The following is a 16,841-nucleotide window of genomic DNA, read 5'->3' as shown; positions in this document are numbered from 1 at the left end:
ATGTTAATCTCTTCGTTCTAGTTCGAAGTTGACATGTTCCTCTATGGGTCGAAAGGATTTTGCCATTTACTCATGAGCATTTCACCCTGCGATGATTTCAGTGACAATAGGTGACCTCACTTTTAAAGCAGTAGAGGAACTCCATCTGCTGGACAACAGGCATATCTGCACTTTCAATATAGAGTTGCCTTTACAGAACACACTCTAAAAAAGAACTTAATACCTAAAGTTTGTATTTTTTCATATATGTTTTTAATCTGAAATTGTTGCTTATATAGTCATCAACATGTAATGTTATAAAGAAATACTTAAGTTTTAGCTTTTAAGTATAATTATGGTTTATTTCAACTTGGGTCTTAGTTTTATAGCTTTCTTTCTTTCAGTTCTGATAACTTTGTTCTCACCAAAGTCATTGCTGACAAGGCAAGAAATATGACTTTAACATAAAGGTTCCTTGTGAAACACACTACTGAGATATCTTAAACACTGGTTTGAACACAAATCAGACACTGCCACTTGATTTCAGACTCATCTGTATTGATGTTAAGATTTTTATAATGAAACAACCTATCACTGTGATTTAAGGATGAACACAACAATGTGTCTTCAAAACAAGATGCAAAAAGTAAATAAAACAGTTGTTGAAGTGTTATATAAATTACAATCCTGTCACATTACAATCCTTTAAAGCAGCAGTAACTTTCTACGATGACTCAGTATGTTCAACAGTACAAATAAATATGAGAACAGCTGTCAGATTGAGGTTTGAAAAGAACCCTGTCTGGATGCAGATGAGCCACCTCCAGCTACGTTAACAGCGACGGTGATCACTGAGAGTTTGTGTGTGTTTTTTTATGCATATTTGTTGTTAACAGCACTTTGTAGATTTAGGTTTAACAGGGTGTCAGTGCCAGAGGTTCAACCTCACAGCGTCCTCAACGAAAATGTCACAATTCCACGCGCACAGTAAGCCACTGTCATCAAAACTGTACATTCAATAAATTAACAATGCATTGTCTTTGTTAAGCAACCAGTGAAATGACTAGATTACATAATTACATTAGATTACAGGTAGAATGAACCATTCACAAGATGAATTCCAGGGAAAGGGGAGGTTGCTGCAGGGGAAGGGCCCACATGGCTGAGGAGAGGGGGGTGGTTGGCATGGTAATGTATAGCACAAAGTTGGTAGGCGCAATAGGGATGACATCACCTAGCCTTTGGCCTCAGATCACTAGCATTTGACCCCATGAGAGGCCAAGAGTCCCTTTAGAATTTAAGTTTCCTACACATATATAGACTGGAGCACATCTGTCTCTTTCACATCTTTTTCTTCAACATCTTTTCTCATCTTGGCCCATCCCAAAATGCACACCTGTCCCCCCACCCCCACCCCACCTCGTCCCGCCATGGTCTGTGGTCACACGCAGGGGTTGTCTCTGATCTGACTGAGACTGGCTTTTGAAGTTTTTTGGAGTTGGTTGTGGTTTCCTGTAGGCTTCAAGGCTTGTGTTTGAAATGGGCCTCCACTGCAGAGACAGAAAAATAAAATGAGGTAATGCTGTAATGCAGGACAGAGAGTACTGTTTCGACCAATATGCGTTTTTTTTTTGTGGCAATAATGATTTTTCAATATTTTCAATATTTCTCAGGAAATAATGTTTGGATGTATAAAATTAGACATATTTATGACATTGAAATCTATGGCCCTGGTCAGACCTTTACATATGTCTTCAGTAATCTGAAGTGATCACAGTCAGCTTTAAGTACGTCTGTTCACACCTGGCTTTAAAATGTGTCTCCACATGTGTCTCCAGTGACCACTTGTGATCAGATCTCATTTCCCTGCTTTATATGCAAATAAACAGGTATGTGGTGTTGAGAGAGGTGTTGAGCGAATCACATGCTGCGCACAGTGAAATAAGGGTTTATCCATTAGAAATAGTAAAATACTTTTGGTTCATTATAAAACTGTGACGGGACTAATTAGACTGTGGCACAGGACGTCAGTAGAGTAGGCAGTCCTTCAATGTGTTTGCATTTACGCTGCTAAAAGAATGTGGCCACATGTGACCCAGACTACCTCCAAATGTGGTCTGAGTGATCAGATCTCAAATGCATCCTGAATGCGTCCTGGGTGCGTTCACGGATGTTAATACCAGGTCTGAACAGGGCCTATGATTTCATATAATTTGGAGCAGATCCAGATAAAAATAAAAAAAACAATTGGCTTTGGCAGAGGTATGCGCTCTACTGAGTGCCACTGTAGTTACTAAAATGTTGTGATTAATAACTAGTCTAGTCCCTGTACCTGCATATTCCTGTGGCCTCATTGGTCGATTGATGACCCTCTGGAAGGCCGCAATCCAATCCCGTTGCTCGGCCTCTGTCTCACAGGCAAACAGGAACTTCCTGTCTGGCGTGACAATGGTGATGCCGTGGTTCCAGTGGTAGCCCTGGGTAGATGGGGGCAAGCCGGCCAAGACAGTGTAGCTGTTCTCCTTACTGCCGATGAACACCTCACCACGGGCATAGGCATCCTAGGAGTGGAGGGACAGGGTGAGAAGAAAGACCAGTAAATGCTGAGTTATAGGTCAGAACAAAGCAAAAACAGGTCTCTTCTTACCAGAGGGTCTTTAAAATACATGAGTCTCCTGTCATCCATAGTAAACCACCTCTTCTTAAAGCCCTCTGTGTGCTGCGGCACAGAAGAAGAGATTGAAGATTATGAGAAGAGCAGACAGCAAAGGGAGTCAGTTCATTGCAGGAAGTATAACTCATTACAACAGGTCTGCAGGATGTCTGCAGGATGTCTGCAAGTGTCAACAATTTGAAGCTTTGTTTTAGCTTGATACATGTGGGTTTGATTAAATGTAAGACCAGTTTGGCCACTAAATGAGCATCAAAAATGAAATGAAATTTCTAAATTGTAACTAAATCTAAGATGTTGTTAACAAAGCTGGATTACCAAACCGGCAAACAAAGCTCTGACTAGTTTGTGCCAGTTTCACTGGAAACATGCTTGAGAATACACACCGCTAAAGAAGACACTCAACTGGCATGATGGGGGCCTTGTGTTGGCTTGTGCTTTAGTATCTGATCTTGAGGTCCTGTATTCTAAAGTTGCCTTTGTAAATCTAGTTTAAACACCTTCATTATTTTAACTTTAATTTTGCATATTGCTAAATGAATTTGTATTTTATCAAATAGACTGCAAACCTGAGGACAGGTCATATCCCAACATAAAAACAAACACAATTCCAGGTTTAATAAGGTTCATCTAGGAGAAAAAATATAGTTCTGATACATAAAATTATATTTTTTTCCTGACTTTTTCTAGTGAAATATCAGATGCTTTTACCCTTTCAGACCTTGAAAAAATTACTCTAATGATACAATCTGCAGTGGAACTGCTCAAAGCTCACTGACTTACAGTAATGTTACAATGTATGCAATATGTTGCTAGAAGACAAGGCTTCATTTTAATGGGTCATAAGGCTAAAAAGTTGGGGCCAGTGTTTTACACTAGAACTGCAGTCCATTTGCTCAGATTTGAGCCAGTGTAACAGTGAAACTGAGGTCTTAATACTACTAATCCTTATTTCAATTTAAAGAAATGGTATCATCCAGTGAGTGTAACCACTGCACAAACCTTTGGGCCTGTTTTCTCCATAAAGCCTTCTTTCATGAAGTTTCTGGTCAGTTTGGGCACCAGCTGCAAGATAAATGACAAAGACAAAAGAGAATCACATGAAATAAAAGCATGCATGAAATATTCAGTAATATTGCTTCCTCTAGCATGGGTATTATTAGATATGTATAGATTATTATGTATTAGCTTTAATTCAAGATGGATGTGACATAAATGATTCCAGGGTGAACACCAAGAAGGTCATCTGTCTCACAGGAACAAAATTATTCACTAATAATCAGACATCTTTGTCAATTCTTTTCTTAACTGTAAGCTCCGTGGCAGCGTGGTTCATGATTAAAATGGTCATCCTCACCTCCTCATCACTTGCTCCAGGAAAAGCCACCTGCAGGTAGTGGAACCTGGCTGCTCTAATAGCATTGAACCAGTCGACCATTTCCTGAAAAAAAAAAAAAAAAACCACTCTCAGCGCCAACATGTCTTGCTATAAAATCACAATCACTGCATGTGTATTGGGCTGTGAGTGAAAAATATCTTTTATCACTTCACTGTCATTATCTCTGATAACAGTGAAGGTACCTTCTCTGCAGAGTAAGGTGTAGTCAAGAGCATCAGTGCTTTGTGGATGCTGCAGCACTGTCGATAACTCCACCACTGAACAAGAGTGACGGCGACACTGAATGAACCCAATGAACTCGTTCTGTCACAGACTTCAGTAGCACTCTTCAACCAGCAGAGGGGGCAGTGCTTTCTCTAGCTCAGCCTCTCACTCTCCTTTCACTCTCCTGAACAGACATTATTATCTGTCTCTTTCTTCTCTCTAATCTTATTTCTGATTAACTATGTCCCCGTCCCGGCCCCCCAGCCCACTCAGCCCCCCTCCACTTTCTCTCTCTATTTTAGTCAAACAGTAAATCCCAAAGATGTAACAGTATTGTGAAGCAATGATTTGTGCCCCAAGCACTACAAAGCTCCTGCAAAAGAGACATAGTGCACACACACACACACACACACACACACACACATCCTTATTTTACTATATTCATGGGGACCCTAACCCTAGCCCCTTACCCTAACCGTAACCACGACAACTGAATGCCTGATCCGAAATCTAACCCTTGCCCTTGCCACGATTCTATGCCTAACACTAAAACCAAGTCTTAACCCTGAAACAGCCCCCCCTCTCCCAACAAATCAGATGTTCAAAATCAGAGTGGTGAGAGTTAAAATGGAGAATACAGCTTAGTGAGGGTTTTTTATGTCATAGTTCTTGTAGCGGTCCTTCAATTCCCTAAAAAGGAAATTATTTGTAATTTCTTAAGAAAGGTTCCTGGAAAGGACTGTGTCATTGGTGTTACTTACAGGAAATGTTTACAGATCACATAAACAGTTGTGTTTTAGTTGTAACACAGCAATTTGGTTGAACATGCTGTTAAGTTTCTGTCACGAAAATGTTATGTTCTGTATGAAAATTACGAAACACATTATTATGTATAATGCAGAAAATGCGCCGCATTGACATTTGACATCTCGACTCCAACCTCATCAGTCCCAACAAGGAAGCACCATGCTTAGCACAGCAGGGTGTGGGGAGTGACTTGGGAAGTGTATATGCTGGGGTGGACGTGGGGTTTTTGAAATGCTGCATGAACGACAGCAGTGGTGGCAGCGTGTGACACAGCTGATTGACTTTCATTAGAGTGGACATGGCCTGAGCACTGTCAGTACAAGGTCATCATCATTCAGCATTTCAGAAACATAATGATTCTTCTTTATCTAAATCTAAATCTAAAGCTGGGTTAAATTTAAAAAATCATTAATAAAAGCAAAGCCAGAATAAAGAAAAAAAATAGCAATATTTGATATATTACATTTTTTGTAGTATAATATACCAAATATTGAAATTAATGTAAAAGAATTCTGAATATATATTTTTATATTACAGTAGAGACTTAACAAAAAGAAAAAAATGTATAGATAAAGAGAAAAAATTGCAAATGCAACTTATTTCACAGCACAGATTCCGTGCTGTCTATTTGTAGTAGAACAGTGATGCATTTTCAGTTGTTTTTGGTCTGTACTTAAGCACATTGTACTTGAATGAAACAGTGCCTCATGTAGCAATCACAGCCCTTTTTTAACCTAGTTCACCCATATTTAAACAGTAAGCCACTTCCTATACTATTCATAGAATCTAGATGTAGACATCCTCAAATTAAAGTTAAAAGTCAGGAGATTAACCTCGTAGTTTTTGTTTCAGGGCCAACACAAAATGTGCCACTCTCTAAATACTTTCTGACTGCACTGTAGCTACTGATGCTAGTTGGAAAAAGCCAAAAGGTGGTTAATTATTAAGGGACATTTCCAAGTCCAAGTGTGTTTAGTAAAGCAGACAGCATGCATATTATACTAGTAACCCTATATTAGTGCCCTGTATTACTTCAATCTAGGACTTGATATGGTGCATATGAGAAGCATGCCACTGCATTGTAGGACACCCATAAGAGTAAAGAAGGGATTACAGTAATTGAATGAACAAGTGTTTATGAGTGTAAATAACAGTGTGACAGTGTACCTTTGCATCACTGTGGTAGACAAAGATGTTCCTTGTGCTGTTGTCTTTCAGGTAGGTGATCTGCAAGCCACAGGGGTTGCCGATCTTGGCTGGCTGGAAGGTCGCATTGAGGGTCTCAATTTTCATCACCGCCTTGGGATCCCTGGCCTTGATGAAGGCGGACATAAACAATAAATAATACATTTCAAAAGTCCCATATTCACCAATATTATAGGCTTTATGCACAATTGTGTACAATTTAAAATCAGCTGTGTCATCTTGCTTACATCCTGCTTGTTGAAGTATTTTAGTGCTCCCTCCCTCTCCGACAGGATGAACTTTCGGCTGAGGAACTGACCATTGTCTCTTCCTCGTTTCCATAGAAACCCCTCTCGGTACCCTGGGCAGAGAGGGAAAAAAATGCATGTGGTTGGGAAGCTGGTATCAAAAGCCCCATCAGAGAAGATGAGAGATAAAACATAGGAGAGGTTTATAACAGTAATAGTGAGATGTTGTAACTGCTTGGAGTGAGATGATACTTCAGTTAAGCTGAAATCAAACATCATTTGATCTTAATCTCATTTAGAAGAGGAGGACGAAAAAGGAGACAGTGTGTGTGAGGGTGAGAAAACACAGCAGAACTTCTAAGAAAGAAACAGAGAGAAAAGCATTTAACAGGGAAAGCAGCATGACACAGCACATAGAGGGGATTTTATTGTCTCTGTACTAAAGAACATCCCTTTCCATGTTAATGATATGCTGTTCCATTTATAGCCTGTAATGTTTTCTTCTTCTTCAGCCTATTTTGGTAAACTCTCTGCCTACACTGCCTCCATTTCTCCCTTTTCTCTTCTATTTATGTCACACTGTGAAGTGTTTTCTTTCTAATCTGGATCTATTTCTGTGGCTTGATTGTGAGGAAGATGCAGATCAGTGATCAGCTGGCATCCCAAAGAAGTGACTAATTTACATTCTAGCCATAACCTGATGGTGAGTGTTTTGTAATTAGTGCTAATTGTCACATAAACTACATTTTCTGCCCTGACAATGATGAGTATGAGGTGTAAAAGGGGCTAATGTGCCCTGAATGATTATGTAGAGAAGTAAGAAAAGGAAGCGCAGTAAGGATTCTGTCATGTAGGTACATAGCAGAGGAAGTCTTGGACGGGAGTCCATTGCTTCTAGTATTTAAGTGGAGGCAAAGATTTTCAGATATCTCAAAATAAACCTAGGACAACTGCATCTGTGAGGCTAATTACCACTGAACTGAAAATAGACAATATATTCTAACAAAGCTTTAACTAGAATATAATTATCATTGTTATATTTGACTACTTTAGTGCAGTGAAAGAAGTTGTAAACACAAAATTGACCTATTATCGCCTTACAAAGTGTGCACGTTAGCAAATAGTTGCCTCGCATCTAAGAGACACTTAGCAAAATGAGCTTCCTTTATAGTCAGAATCCTGACCAACTGGTTAATGTAACTTACATTCACTCTCCTGTTTTGGTTACCTGCTTTTCCAACTTTGAGTACCAGAACCAGTAAAGTTGTGTGCTGTGAAACCAAAACAATGAGCTAAGTGATTCTAAACATGCTAAAAGCTGCTAAAACACTCTGCGGAGCCAGGGGTTGGTGGTAATTCTCCGCACGTTTGTCACTACAGCTGACCTCTTACAGTCATTTGATTCATTGTTAGTATGAAAGTATTTACAAGTGCAGCTTTAAAGTACAATTCTGCTTTTACAGTGCTTACTGACATAATGTGAGCTTGTCTTGATGAACCTGCTCTGCTGAGCAGTCTGTGGTACCGATGTAGTTGTAAAACATTAAAAGCCAAACATCTCAGTACAGTTTGCAGAATATCCGTCATATCATTATTTAATCTTTCACTACCCTACAGTTTCTTGACTCTACCTGCGCTCTTTTCTCTCTTTTCATATTCACCGCTATAGATTACCTCTCTTTTGTCCTCTGCGGTCACTCTACTTCATCGTTTTGTGTGTGTGTGTGTGTGTGGGTGTGTGTGGGTGCGTATGTGTGCTGTGACTTTCTGACATGAAACATTCACCTACACTGGCATAACCTCATCGATCAATAGCCCTGCCTGTCCCCACCCTCGCCTCCTTCGCTCACACACTTTTCCTTCCTCCTATCCTTCGCATACTGGATCAATGTTAACACTGGCTGCTGTGGAGGCCACTGAGACTGGCAATAGTCAGTCTCAGCCACCCACCCACACACACACACACACACAGTACGCAGATGTCATGCACCTCAAAATGAGTGATGTAGTGAGCATGAATGCACAGAGATGATAGAATGACTCATATTATTACACTGTATCTGCGTGTCTGTGTGTATGTGTGTGTGTGTGTGTGTGTGTGTGTGTGTGTGTGTGTGTGTGTCCACTGTAACAATAAACGGGTGAGGTCACTGCAAGCCAATCAGAAAACTCCATCTTCAACAAGATGTGAAATGTATACTAGAAGATACACAAATCACTGGACCCAACAAACACAAATACTGTTCACTCAGCCTCTACTAACACACACATGCAACCAACCAAGCACACGCACACACACACACACACACACACACACACACACACACACACACACATACACGCATGCACACACACACTGTTTAATGGTAGTTCTATTTTCCGTCAGTGACAATTACGGTGTCACTGCTTGGATATGCTTTTAACTGCAAACATATCCAGAACCACTTACGAGAGGAAGGATGAAAATTAATGTTTGAAAGTCGTCGATGGATGTTTCAGGGTAATTGAATTCCTGCTACTGGCATCCACTGGGACGTTTGTCCAAGGAGTTTTCAAGGTTCTGCTTATCGAAGGGTAAACAATGCAAGCCTAACACCACAACAGAACAGCCACTTTTGCTCCGTTTTAGATGTACAACCTCAAGTGTGCTTGTGTGTGCAAGAATCTGTGCACGTTTGTGTTCTTTCTACTGCATACTGCTCACTGGGCAATTATCTGCCACAAAATAATCTGCGCATGACGAGGAAGTCAACTTGCAATATGATATTGTGGGTAGCAACAAGGTGACACTAGCATTTGGCGTTTTTCTATTCACAATACGAATTCTAATATTAGATATTACACTATATTAACCAAAAACTGTAAAATGAAAACACTGCCATAAAGTGCTTTTTTTTGTGATAATGCTCGGTGAGACAAAAATGAGAAAATCCAAAATGAGGATATTTTTTTGTTCTTCACCGTTGAATTCTTGAGGTTAGTTTTGACTTGACTGCAGCATAGCTGTTTTATTTTTTACATCGATGATACCATGTCCTTTCATTGCATATCCCCTCATTAAATATTCAAGCTGTGTGGCCTTGCAGGGCTTGGCTGATTCTGTCTTAATTTTCATCCCTCTGAGGTTCCACCAGGTCAAAAAATGAGACTTGATGGTTTTTCTTTTAAGTCTTAAGTCTTAGGGAGTAAGGTCTCATGTCCTCATTTCTGTGAGGATAAGGCTGGCGAGCATTTGGACAGACAGACGGACACTCATTCCAACCAGACACATTAATTCTTCAGAAATGGGTCATGAATGTAAATACAAGAATGATCACTTTCATTTAAAAGAAGGCCAAATAATTTACCAGAGTAGCTCAAAATCATACGTTACTTACTCATACAGGAGTAAATAGTGTATTTATTGGGAACAATTTTCAATCCTAGATTTGGTGCAGGTATTTACAACAATAGCACAATATATCTGGGTCTGACTCAAGGAAAAAGCAAAACAAACTGTTCAGAGTAATATACCGTTCTGAATGATATAGATATATCATATTTTGCCTCTACAGACAATATTGATTGTTGGCTTTGGGACAGTATCAGCTTGGTCAGTGCTAGCGTTAGTGTTGGTGGGACAATATAAGTGATGAGGGTCTTCACAAGTATAATAATACAAACGTATCACTATGCACGTACCTGCAGAATAAGGCTCCTGTTTCTCGATAAACTCAAACTCATTCCTTTCGTACTTGGCTCGGATCCACTGCTCTCTCAGCAGCCTGGAGACATGATGAAAAACAAACACAGTTAGCTTTCACGTCAATTATACACCCACCACCTACCCCCATCCACACACACATGAAACGCCATTTCTCAGTAAGCTGGTTACTATACTCTGCTACTTTTAACACACAAAAATAATAACATGGAAATAACAGGCCAGCAAGTGGATAAATCTTTTTGTTACCTTACCCCAATTAAACAGAATAATGGAAAATTCACACAAAAGCATAAAGGCTGGACTGTCAAACGTGATCACTGCCTTTGCTTTCCATAGTTTCTACCAAAGCTGCATTTAAAGAAAGCAATCTCTTCTTCCTCTACAGTGTGAGGAGAAACAAATGGCAACAGTCTGCACATCACCATGCCAACAGTCTCTCTCACCATTTCCTTCTCTACGTCTTCCAACCTTTCAGCCTCCCCTTCAGGCTCCAAACTGCTTTCATCCTTCCTCTCGCCACATATTTCTCTTTTTATTGGCTTCTCTCAGAAATAAAATGACTGTTCTATCTACACAAAGAGGTAAAATGTCTTACTGTTGGCGGATATTTCTTTGAATGACACCCTCTAGTGACATTGGGCCATCAACACTAAACTCTGGTTCTCAGGGGAGCGGAGTGTGTGAACACAGCCACAGACCATGGCACAGACTCAGAGAACGATACATCTCTTTCATCTGAGCTGTCTCGATCTTTCCTCTGTTTCTGTCTATTTTAATTAAATCCTACTGGACAGATGCTGACGCACTGAGATGGAGAGACACAGATGGACAACTAAAATCCCTGAACTAAAAAAGGTAGAAAAGAGGAGAGAAAGAAGACTTTTTTGGAGGCAGATGGGTATCAAAAATATGTGCTCTTGGAATAGAAAAACTATGACAACACCTACTGCAGCTGCAGATAAAATGCAATTTTTAAGCGCGATACTTTGACATTGTTGATTAATGTACAAAAAAATCTTAAATAATCCACTGTGATTGAAAGTTCTATATTAGCAAAGCATGAAACAGTTCATGGGTATGTGTGAATATCGTTTATACATACAAAGATAAAGAGGAAGTGATATTTTAGTCACTCTGGAAAACCCACTGTATGCTACCTGCCCAGCACCAAACTTCGGACAGACACAACTGGTAATTAGCTGGTGAACAAAGTGGAGCATTTAGCAGCTGAAGAGCCAGCTATGTCCCTCAGGAGTAGGTAGAGAACAGAGCTGAATCAATAGATAACGTCAGACTTATATTCACCGGGTGGCCAGAGGCAATAGAGCGCTACGGGAATGAGTCCTTAAACCCAGAAATTAGTCAGCATTTTAGCACTTACTGTTCCCTCATTGTGAAGTCTATGGGGTTTTCAAATGGGTTTTTGGTTAAATGATATAAAATACATCAGTAAATACCCCAGCTGTCATTTCTTCAAGTTTCTACGTCTCTTAAAAGGCTGGTTGCTAACAAGTGGCCAAATGAGACTACAGAGGTTGTCAAGGACATTATCAGCACGCCGAACTTCATAAGAGGAAAGGCTTTTGTGGTAAGAAACTAAATCAAACTACATATTAGAGGTTTAGTGGTTGTGGTGGTGGTTTAGTGGTTTATAGCCTATTTAGGCTTCAAAATCATAAAGTGGTGTTCATTTCTGGAGATTATCCTGCTAAACAAAACATGCAAGAATCATAAACTTTTGTTTGTTGTTGGCTTTTTTGAGGGAACCGGGATGATGCTAACTTGCGGCCTGGCCTACAAAAATCATCCCTGTGGCATGAAGGCTAACTGTGCTCCTTGTCTGTTAGATGTATAATAAGGGAACTGTAAGCTAACACATTTGCTATAACAAGTTTATGAGGTGATAATATGTCAGTGATATGTTTAGACTACAGCTTGTTGTGGCTGCAAGTAAGTAAAGTCATTAAGGACCAAGACATTGGGAAATAAGTCAATAAATAAAAAACAAATCACACCTTATTATTATGAAATATATTTTCAGCTTTTTAGCACCCTTTATGATACCACTCCCTGTTTCTTCACCGCTGAGCAAATAGCCCTTTTTCACAGCAGCCATTTTGACTTGTCATAGTAGGAAAAGCACAGGTGTTGCTCATAACATTATCATTGTTTCCTATGAATATCCCAGTGGAAGTTGTGGCCATTCAGAAGGTCCAATTTCATGAAAATTGATCAGAATTAAGCAACTTACATTTGATTTTGTAGTGAAATATGCATCTCTTGACATTGTATTTGTTTACTAGAAGATCTTGAGCTGTCCAATATGGCGGATATACAGATACATAGCTGCGACATACAGCGGCCAATGAGATACTTAAGTCTCTGTCTTTAACAGACACAACAGACATAAACTGCTTTATAAAAATCATATTAGGACTGTTACACATGATAAAAGGTTGCCCCTCCAGTATTTGTGTTTTGAAAGTGACGACAAAAGTACTTACTTGCAGTCAGTGTGTGTCGGTCTGTAGTAGAAAGCAGGAACCTTCTGCTCATATTTGGCCTTGGCTGCATTGTTTCCCATAGCAGCCATTAACTGAAAGGGAGACAGGACAACACAACCTGGTAATCTAAACGCTGCTCACAGTTCAATATTTACTTCAGTAGTATATACAGCAGTTTACACATTGCTGCATTTCAGATGTGAATGGGATGAATGGGAAGCCAGATCCATTTTAGATAACTGCAGATTTAACCAGTTGTTAACCAGCCACAGTTAATTATCTTATTCTGAAAAACCTTCTCTCTGGTAAAATACTGCAGTACGAATTTCAGAATTTGGGGACATACCAACATTAAAAAAATTGTAATAATACTTCTATTCAATTTCCAATTTAACAGAAAGTGTGCAGTTTTTGTTCATGCAGACTGTTTGTTCTTGTAATGTCACTCTGACTTCAAAATAAGAGTACCTACCGGTACCTTATGATGTTATGAAACATCAATTATAAAACTTAATGTCATTAGGTAACACATTTCACAGCAGATCCACATCACAGCAGCCCAACATTTCAAGATAAGACCTAACGAACTGGGACAACGAAACAATAGACTGAAGAAAATAACATTCACTCAGAATATTATGTCAAAAATTGGCTGAAGCTTCGGAAAACTGAGGTATGAGAGAAAACGTTCATGTTAACAATGAAACCCTGCTTGTCTATGGGATTAAATGTGGAAATGTGGCTTCACTGCACTGGGACGTGTCTGCCTCCCGCCTGCGTTCCCCTCATCTTGTGTTTCATCCAATGATAATCCCTGAGCCCAATCTAGCTGGCTGAATCCCTCAAAATGCCTTTTATCCTCTGAGGGGCTCTAGAAGGGATGCAGCACTGTGGCTTTTTATTGTGAAGGTCAAACAGCAGCAGAAGATGCAAACAAAACACCAGTGTCTTAAGAACTCATAGAAATTACGATATGTAACATCTGTTGCCAAGAATATGAAGTATCTGACACCTCAGATGTAACATTTAGAACATGATATCAACAATTTAGAACTATTTTTGAGCCATTTAGCATAACCTCCTCTGCTCAATATCCAATTTATTTGGTACGCCTCCCCCTTATGTAAAGTGCTCACTACTCCAGAATCACATGCATCTACAGAGCAGAACATTTAACGACTGTTTAATAAAATAACCAAGTCTTCATGATACCAAGGAACAAATGGCATCATATGAAAGGAAGAGCTGGGGCCTCATTTATCAAAACAAGCGCGCTCCCACCTTCAAGCAATAACAATGATAAATCTCATTTGCTCTACATCCATCTGCACGTGCTCGTAGAAGCTCTCTTATATACAGAAATGTGCCAAATATGGTCAATCACATCCTAGTGGCACAAAAAGATAAACATGAGACATAAAGCACAGACAGTGAGGTGTAGCTTTGTAACATGCATCTTACAGACTTGAGGACAATAGTGTCATTTCATGTGTGCTTCTGCACTGTTATCGGTGTTTCTGTACTTTACATTGTATTCTATGGTTCCACTGTTTCCCCAATTTATTTGTTGTCAGAGAATTAGTTATTACATGCAACTGGTTAGACCAAGAGTGACATAGTGTGAGCAACTGGTCACGCTTTCCCTACTATACTATATGGACTTGCTTGCTACAATGTAATTTTAATACATAACACCCAATTTTCATTAACACATCAAACCTGAGAACACAAACTTTCCGCAGTATTAAATCTTTTAAAATTAATTGTATTAACATACATCATTACAATTGGTGAGTAGTAGTAAATAGTAAAGAATGCAGGTTTTCAAAATATAAGTGTTTGTGTGAGGATTGTGTATCTGTTATTTATGAATTTGTTGACCAGCACATTCTCAAGCACTAGAGGAAAATTATAAATTAGATTCTGTGCATTGAAATTAGTGTATGTACAGTTTAAGAACAAAGTGGTTTATTAATGAGGTCCCCAATTTTAAGATTTTATTGGTCGTTCATAGTCCTCACCCTACATTTCCAAAAACATCTCAACATTACACACTAGAATATACAATTATGATCATTTTGATTTTCCAACTTTCTTCTAGATGTAAAGATCAGCCATCTTTTAAATCTCAAAGGTTATTTTTATAAATGTGCCCCAAAATATTCTCTTAATTATGTTACTTCTGCAGCTGTCTGATATTGCCATCACAGAACTTTTTGTAGTGTCATTTTGATGTGTTTTAACTTCTCCAAACTGCTCTTTTTCCATTGTTCTCCTTCACCTCATATTGAAGATAATATTATCCTATCTGTCTGTAACACTTCCTCAAACCATAAAGAGAGTGAAATGCTTATCTATTTTCAGAAAAGGTGTTCTCAAGATAGCTCCAAAGACTTGACAATGACTTTATGTCAATCGTCTAGTACCAGACACCTTGGTATGAGCGGGAACAAGAAATATTTGCAGAAACTTAGTGACGTTAATTTTGTAAGTCAACATGAAGGAAGACCCCTGAGGGACATTTGTGGTAACTCATAATCTCATGACAGCCGTACCCAGTATTACCTAAGTTCGGCTAATGAAGTGAATACTATGGTGGCTGTTCAACAAAAGTGGCTCCGTTGATTGCATTGGTTTTATTGGAATGGGACTGCGACAGCTCCAAAAGTCTCGACAATAAACTCTGGCATCTCAAAATCAATCCTAAACTCTCCCAATACAACAATTACAGAAGTGGAAATGTAACACAAACCGACACACAAAACCCTCACAGAGCTTTTTTCCCAAATCTATTCATCCACTCATCTATTTCTCTTGCTTCTGTTTGGGTTTTTATCTCCAAATACCCAACACCCCACTGTACTATTCTTGCATTTTGCTTTATACCACCTCCCCACTCTCCCCACTACATCCCAATTATTGTCCTCCCACATCTCCAACCTCCTGGTTTTACTCATCACTCACGTCAGCATCACCTCCCCCAAAGTCCTTTTTGTCACCCAGTGGTGGTGTTTTAGCGCTGACATGACACATTCAAGGGACAACTTCTCACTTCAACTGCAGAGGCAGAGATTTTAATCAGTCTCACCTATGACAAAGTTTTGCATTTCTGTGTTTACGGTTTTGCACATAACTCATATTTCTTGTGTAAAGTGTTAACAGTCTCACTAATGGAATAATACTTTACTGATCCCTGTGAGGAAATCCTCTCCCTCAAAAGGGAGGTCAGAGGTCAGGGTCACATGAAAGTCAATGTTCTTTGAGCTGATAAGAATTCACTGTCTTGCACAAGGACTAAGATGTCTTGAGGTGCTGGTATCACAGCCAATCAAAGCATTATTAAATGATCAATATTGGTTGCGTTCAGCCAGATGAAACTCTAATCTTTTGTTTCTCTGCTAACCTGCTGTTCTCCATTTCCTAAAATCTGAGCAAGTACTGAGCAAGAAATAAAAAGTAGCGAGCGGTTTGAGTTAAACAAAATCTTAAAGTGTGTCAACGAGCTGCAGGTTTCAAAAACATCCATCCCTTTGCCCTTATTTCAGCAACATGTTCCCTCCTCCTTTATTCACATAGTCATATTGTTAAAAAATGATCTCTAACTGGGTTTTTTCCATGCAAATATAAAGGTGCAGTTTCAGACTCTGTAGTTACCATGGGCAACACACTATATAGCTTTTGTCCGCATATTCATACACATACTGGGATTTGCACACAATTAGTTTTTAAAATTCACAATTTGATCACGATTTTTCATTTTCAGAGTTTAATCTTGCACTCACATGAATCATTTATGCAGATATTTAATTATGGAAAATCACTTTTTGTCCAGAGTTAGATGAGAAGATTGATACCACTCTTATATTTGTCTTTTAATTATGATGCTACAGCTACAGGTTAGCTTATCTTAGAAACAGAGGAAACAGCAAGCCTGGCTGAATTCTTTTAACCGTAACATTGATCGCCTTCTATCTAAGCCATTTACCGCTTTGCTTCAGCAAGATATCAATTATCATGCACCTTTGTATAAATCATATATTGTACTGACAGTGTTACATTTGCCATATGCTCTTCTGTTAATTTCCAAAAAATAGGACTTTAATCTCTGTGGTATGAAATTCTTCTTTTTAGTTTTATG

General features: G+C 39.1%; 1 protein-coding gene across 1 annotated transcript in view; it reads right to left on the bottom strand.

Moving 5' to 3' along the window:
* Positions 1-516: 516 nt before the first annotated feature.
* Positions 517-16,841, bottom strand: part of LOC139608472 (arf-GAP with dual PH domain-containing protein 1) — a 30,068-nt gene continuing 13,743 nt past the window's right edge. The window contains exons 3-11 of the mRNA XM_071462275.1: positions 12,704-12,795; positions 10,175-10,257; positions 6,494-6,606; positions 6,228-6,374; positions 4,008-4,091; positions 3,653-3,715; positions 2,627-2,698; positions 2,312-2,540; positions 517-1,529 (exon numbers count right to left, since the gene is read on the bottom strand). Of these exons, the coding sequence (XP_071318376.1) occupies positions 1,501-1,529; positions 2,312-2,540; positions 2,627-2,698; positions 3,653-3,715; positions 4,008-4,091; positions 6,228-6,374; positions 6,494-6,606; positions 10,175-10,257; positions 12,704-12,795 (912 nt within the window). The 3' untranslated portion in view covers positions 517-1,500. The remainder of the gene's footprint in view (positions 1,530-2,311; positions 2,541-2,626; positions 2,699-3,652; positions 3,716-4,007; positions 4,092-6,227; positions 6,375-6,493; positions 6,607-10,174; positions 10,258-12,703; positions 12,796-16,841) is intronic.

Source organism: Trachinotus anak, unplaced genomic scaffold, assembly GCF_046630095.1.
Source record: "Trachinotus anak isolate AG129_WGS33_773 ecotype Australia unplaced genomic scaffold, CSIRO_AGI_Tana_v1 ptg000025l, whole genome shotgun sequence".
Taxonomy (NCBI): Eukaryota; Metazoa; Chordata; class Actinopteri; order Carangiformes; family Carangidae; genus Trachinotus; species Trachinotus anak.
Note: the sequence above shows the minus strand (reverse complement) of the source record. Positions and strands in the feature narration are given on the sequence as shown.